The sequence below is a fragment of the Sinocyclocheilus rhinocerous genome, unplaced genomic scaffold, assembly GCF_001515625.1.
Source record: "Sinocyclocheilus rhinocerous isolate Xijiao unplaced genomic scaffold, SAMN03320098_v1.1 scaffold1093, whole genome shotgun sequence".
Taxonomy (NCBI): domain Eukaryota; kingdom Metazoa; phylum Chordata; class Actinopteri; order Cypriniformes; family Cyprinidae; genus Sinocyclocheilus; species Sinocyclocheilus rhinocerous.
The window spans coordinates 1,029,416-1,035,540 of NW_015626381.1; the positions used below are offsets into that span (position 1 = coordinate 1,029,416).

At 38.6% G+C, this 6,125-nt stretch overlaps 1 protein-coding gene across 1 annotated transcript in view; it reads right to left on the reverse strand.

Annotated features, from left to right (window-relative positions):
• Positions 1 to 6,125, reverse strand: part of fbn1 (fibrillin 1) — an 82,522-nt gene that overhangs the window by 10,292 nt on the left and 66,105 nt on the right. The window contains 4 exon segments of the mRNA XM_016518610.1: positions 2,527 to 2,652; positions 2,726 to 2,857; positions 2,927 to 3,049; positions 5,941 to 6,060. Of these exon segments, the coding sequence (XP_016374096.1) occupies positions 2,527 to 2,652; positions 2,726 to 2,857; positions 2,927 to 3,049; positions 5,941 to 6,060 (501 nt within the window).

The window sequence follows — 6,125 nt, forward strand, 5'->3', positions numbered from 1 at the left end:
TCGTTTCGCTAGATAAGACCCTTCTTCCTCGGCTGGGATCGTTTAGAGCTCTTTGAAGCTGCATTTAAACTGCATTTTGGAAGTTCAAACTCAGGGGCACCATAGAAGTCCATTATATGGAGAGAAATCCTGAAATGTTTTCCTCAAAAAACATAATTTCTTTACGACTGAAGAAAGAAAGACATGAACATCTTGGACGACAAGGGGGTGAGTACATTATCTGTCAATTTTTGTTCTGGAAGTGAACTACTCCTTTAAAATAAGGACAAAAGAGACATATATGGCACTAGCAACCTTCGCACTTAAGGTCCTTGCACACGGAGTCTGAAATTTTAGAAATTTTTTATGACCGAACAATAAAGAATCAAAACACTTTCAAACAATATCTAGGGCATGTTGTAGTCCAGATTAAAATGTAAAAAAGTTTGAGTGAAAGTAAATAGCCTTAAGCCTAAATATTTTAAGTTAGGTTTTTGGAGCTGTGATGAACACCATAGCAAATACACAAATCTGAACGGCTATTTAAATAATTTAAACATGTTTCAGAAACACTAAGGAGCTCAGCTATTTTGGTTTCCGGCATAGATTTGTATAGATTCCCTATTCGACCGCTCCAGATACGTTGACGCGTCAACTTGACGTCATTCACCATAATAATCAATGAATATTCAAAGATATACATGCGTATAACTTACTGATGTAGACGCACACAGTCAGCTTTCACTCAAGGTTTCCAGAGCGCTCCAAAAATGGCGGATGGCTTACTTATCGCGACCCATAGAAACTAATGAGGCATCTACGTATATATACACTACCGGTCAAAAGTTTGGGATCAGTAAGACTTGTAATGTGTTTTAAAGAAGTCTCTTCTGCTCATCAAGGCTGCATTTATTTGATCAAAAATACAGAAAAAAACAGTAATCTTGCAAAATGTTATTACGATATAAAATAAGGGTTTCTATTTTAATATCCTTTAAAATGTAATTTATTTCTGTGATGCAGCAAACACGCGTCAGGAGTCTGAGCGCTGCAGAGAGTGTCAGTAAACATCGGGATGTGAGCGCTCACCCACGCAGCTGTCTCCGTTGGGCTGTCTGGTGTATCCCGGCGTGCAGATGCACATGTACGTGCCGATCAGATTCTTACAGGTCATTCCTCTGGACGCACAGTCATCCAGACCCTCCTCGCACTCGTTCTGATCTGATGAACACAAGAGGAGCGTTCAAACGTGATGATGTGTGTTTGTGACGCAGAAAGACTCGTCTTTACCTCTGCACATCCGGCGGTCTTCTCTCAGCACGTATCCCGCTGGACATTTGCATTCGTACGAGCCCACCGTGTTGACACAGCGGAACGCACACAGCAGGGGATTCTGGGAACACTCGTTGATATCTAAAAACACAGCACACGTTTTCATCAGATGTGTTCACAGCAGAGCCGTGGAAAATGATCAAAAACGTCCTTATCGTTCTGGTTATATTGTATTAATATACATATATTGTACGCTATGGAGTGTTACGTTTTTGAAAAAGTTTTACAAATAAAGTACTTAAAAACAATTTTTTTTACAAATTATTTTAAATCAGTGCTATTGGTCATCGTTATGTCTGTTTGAGGGTTTTACAAATATTTAACCAATGAAAAGCATTCGAAAGAGCTTGTGCCTTGAGCCTGTCTGTGAGAGAACTGCGTGGAGAAATTAAAACAAATGAACAACTGCACACAGACGAAACACAAACATGTAACTTAGTTTATAAAGCGGATAGTTCCGGTGCTTGATTCTGATTGGCTGAGCCGCGTTCGAAGCTGTTGTAAATGACTCTACAAAGTAACATACACCTTTGTTTACTTCTGTGTGTTGCTCGGCAACCACTTTGTAGCAACCACAACTGTTTCTGAGGACATTATAGTTATAGCTATCGTTATCGCTATAATTACAATTCATCATAGTTATTGTTAAAGTTATCATTATAATTATCACTATGTTTATTGTTATAGTTCTTGTTGTAGTTATTAAAGTTATTTCTATAGTTATTGTCATAATTATTGTTCACACTATATTTACTATAGTTCTTGTTATAGTTATGACTATAATTATCTCTATATTTATCATTATATTTATCGTTATCATTCTTGGTGTGAATGTATCTTTATGCTGAAATTTCCTGTTTCTCAGATGTGTCTCCTGAGAAAAAGAACCCCAGTAATCTCACGTATCCCCTCTAAAGTCTCAGGAGAGATCTCAAAAATGTCTCAAACTGTGATTTCAGATTTGCTCAAGCTGCCAATAAGAAGTTAAAGATCTCAAACAATTCTCATCAAATGATCTGAGCTGCTCCACATTCATGTTAAACCTCTAGACTCTTACTGGAGGATGACCAGTGACTCATTTTTATGGAATTTTAGGAGAAGCATCTGAGACAAAGCTGATACTTCAATGAAACATCACGTCTCCTGAGCAATGAAAGAGCAGTGGACTGAGCTGCTACGAAGCTTACAGTTAGCCGCGGTGAGCCACACTCTTACCGATGCACTCAGTTCTGCTGGGACTGGGACTGAAGCCCTGATCGCAGACGCAGCGGTAACTGCCCACCGTGTTCTCGCAGCGGCCGTTCTCACAGATGCCTGGTTTGGCCGTGCATTCGTTCAGATCTGTGCGCAAACACGCGTCAGGAGTCTGAGCGCTGCAGAGAGTGTCAGTAAACATCGGGATGTGAGCGCTCACCCACGCAGCTGTCTCCGTTGGGCTGTCTGGTGTATCCCGGCGTGCAGATGCACATGTACGTGCCGATCAGATTCTTACAGGTCATTCCTCTGGACGCACAGTCATCCAGACCCTCCTCGCACTCGTTCTGATCTGATGAACACAAGAGGAGCGTTCAAACGTGATGATGTGTGTTTGTGACGCAGAAAGACTCGTCTTTACCTCTGCACATCCGGCGGTCTTCTCTCAGCACGTATCCCGCTGGACATTTGCATTCGTACGAGCCCACCGTGTTGACACAGCGGAACGCACACAGCAGGGGATTCTGGGAACACTCGTTGATATCTAAAAACACAGCACACGTTTTCATCAGATGTGTTCACAGCAGAGCCGTGGAAAATGATCAAAAACGTCCTTATCGTTCTGGTTATATTGTATTAATATACATATATTGTACGCTATGGAGTGTTACGTTTTTGAAAAAGTTTTACAAATAAAGTACTTAAAAACAATTTTTTTTACAAATTATTTTAAATCAGTGCTATTGGTCATCGTTATGTCTGTTTGAGGGTTTTACAAATATTTAACCAATGAAAAGCATTCGAAAGAGCTTGTGCCTTGAGCCTGTCTGTGAGAGAACTGCGTGGAGAAATTAAAACAAATGAACAACTGCACACAGACGAAACACAAACATGTAACTTAGTTTATAAAGCGGATAGTTCCGGTGCTTGATTCTGATTGGCTGAGCCGCGTTCGAAGCTGTTGTAAATGACTCTACAAAGTAACATACACCTTTGTTTACTTCTGTGTGTTGCTCGGCAACCACTTTGTAGCAACCACAACTGTTTCTGAGGAGCTACATTGTTTGGTGGAAGAATACTGTTTTTATTAATATCATTACACTTTATTTGCTCTGCTTTATTTTGTGAAACATTACTACGTATATGGAATAACCGTTTTATAACACACAGCGGTGTTTCGTTACTGAACGATTCAGCGTTTTTGAATTTTGAATCATTTGAGTCAATGATTCAGTGGTCCATACATAAACACAGGCACTTGTTTCATTCTTGAATGAATCAGCCGTCTGAACGAATCGTTTGAAGGCAAGCTTCAATGACTCATTAATTAAGACAGACACTTACTGCCACCTACTGGTGGTTTACTTTCATAGTAGTTTATCTTTGCATTTTTTCCAACATTTCATATTTGTATATTTAAAAAAAACTATTTTAAAACACCAAGCTCACAACATTATTTATGCTGTTATAATTTTGCAGTCTAAAAGCATTCTTGGTATATTTCAGCTATATTGAACCGTCTGTGTAAATGCATCTGAACGCCACTCCAGTCACTTCTGTTTCTTCTGCAGTGGAAAGATCGGTTTTGTTGATACTGATTTAACGTGATTGGTAACAGCCCTATGTTGTCTTAGTATATTAAGTGAAACTATTAATAAAAAGTAAGAATTTGATATGAAAGATAATACATGCATTTAATACGGTTAGGGAAAAATGCCCTTTAAATAGGCCAAAAATGACATGGAAATCAATTTAAATGTATGCAGTATAAAGTCATATAAAATGTAATTTCCCAACAACAAAATTGTGGCCGGTGAAAATGCAGAGTGGATTAACTGCCTCAGATGCGGCCTTTCTAATGATGGACAAAACACAGATCTCCATCATTCGGTCGTCAAAAACCTTGTTAACTCCATTTCAGTATGATTTTCAGAAATGAAGTGCAAGTGTCTGATCATATATAACGCCAAAATACCAGCTCTGATGACGCTTAGCGGTGTGCCGTGGGATTTTTTTACATATCAAAACTGTGCCGTGGCAGAAAAAAAAGTTGGGAAACACTGCACTAGAGAGTGTTTGTAAACACGTGGATGATTCTCCATCAGTGTGAAAACAATCCAGACTGACTGAACGCTGGAGATCTGTCTGTTATGGTTTAGTGTACGTCTCTGTCTGTCTGTGCATGCAAGTCAGTTTGAGCATGTTTATGTAGATTTTGTAGTAGAATCAAAGCAACAGAAGCATGGTTAGTGAAGCATAAAGGGTCGTTCCCACAGAACATGTTATGCATTTAAAAATGCGAGATGCAGGGCAGTGGAATGAAAAAACGCAAGGACTGGAGTCTGGAGATTTTTTAGAAGTTGAGCTACTTTTAACTTGAAACGATGTAATAAATAAAGGTGAAAGGCGTTCGTCTAATATGTTTATATAGAACAATGGAAAAGCAGCACAGTACACGGAAAAAACACTAGTGTAGGATTAGGGTTGCAAAAAGGTGTAAAATTTCCAGAAATTTCGGAAACTTTCCAGGATTTTTGGGAATATGCCAGGGATTTTTGGAAAGTTTCCGGAAATTTGCCACCCCTTTGCAACCCTATGTTGGATACACTTTGATAAAAATGTATAATTGATCAAAATAATTTTCACCCAGAAATTGCTAGTAAATTTCACAAAGAATTACAAAGAAATGGCAAATACCTATGGAAGTCTGTTTCCACCACAGAATAAAATAATAAAAAGAGGTAACTGCGACTTTTTCTTTCAATCTTGAGTTTATATCTCACAATTCAGAGTTTGTTTCTCACAAGTGGTAGAAAAAAGTCAGAATTGCGAGATTTAAACACAGAATTCTGAATTTTTCTCAGAATAACCTTAAACGCAATTCTGAGTTCATATCTTTAAATTTTTAATTATTACTTTTTTCAAAAAGTCAGAATTGTAAGATATAAATTCAGAATTGTGAGAAAAATGTCAGAACTTTTTATTAATATTTTATATTGATGGCGAAAACACAGTAACATTAATTAAAACGTGAAAGATTTTTGAAGTAGAATGACTGAAATAGTATTCCTGTAAAATGCACTTTTTTTATTTTCAATTTGTTTGTTTGTTCATTTCTAGTTTAGCAACATGCCAGCTACCACGGCTATATTCATGGTGAGAAAAAAAGATAGATATAGATTTTTTTAAAGAAGTTTGTAACATTGGTCTTTGATAAATATTTAAACTAAAACTGGTTAGAAAAATCATTAGATTTAGATTGGTAATCAGCTGCTGCTAGTACTCACAGTCATACTCATGATGAAGACGCAAATATACAGCGGATCAGAACTGAACCCAACTGGGCTTCAGATCGAATGAACAAAGTGTGAGAGAGTGGCCTACAGGAACATCAGCAGATCTGGAGAATAACTACAGCAGCAGCTCATCACTGACCTTCACAGGTCATCATGGGTCCGGGCTCGAACCCCTCGTCGCAGCTGCACTCAAACGCTCCCTCCATGTTTGTGCAGGAGCCGTTCCCACACGGGTTCCCCAGCTCACACTCGTTCGTGTCTGAAGACGGAGAGCGCAGGAAACACACACACACACACACACACACACACATACACACACACACA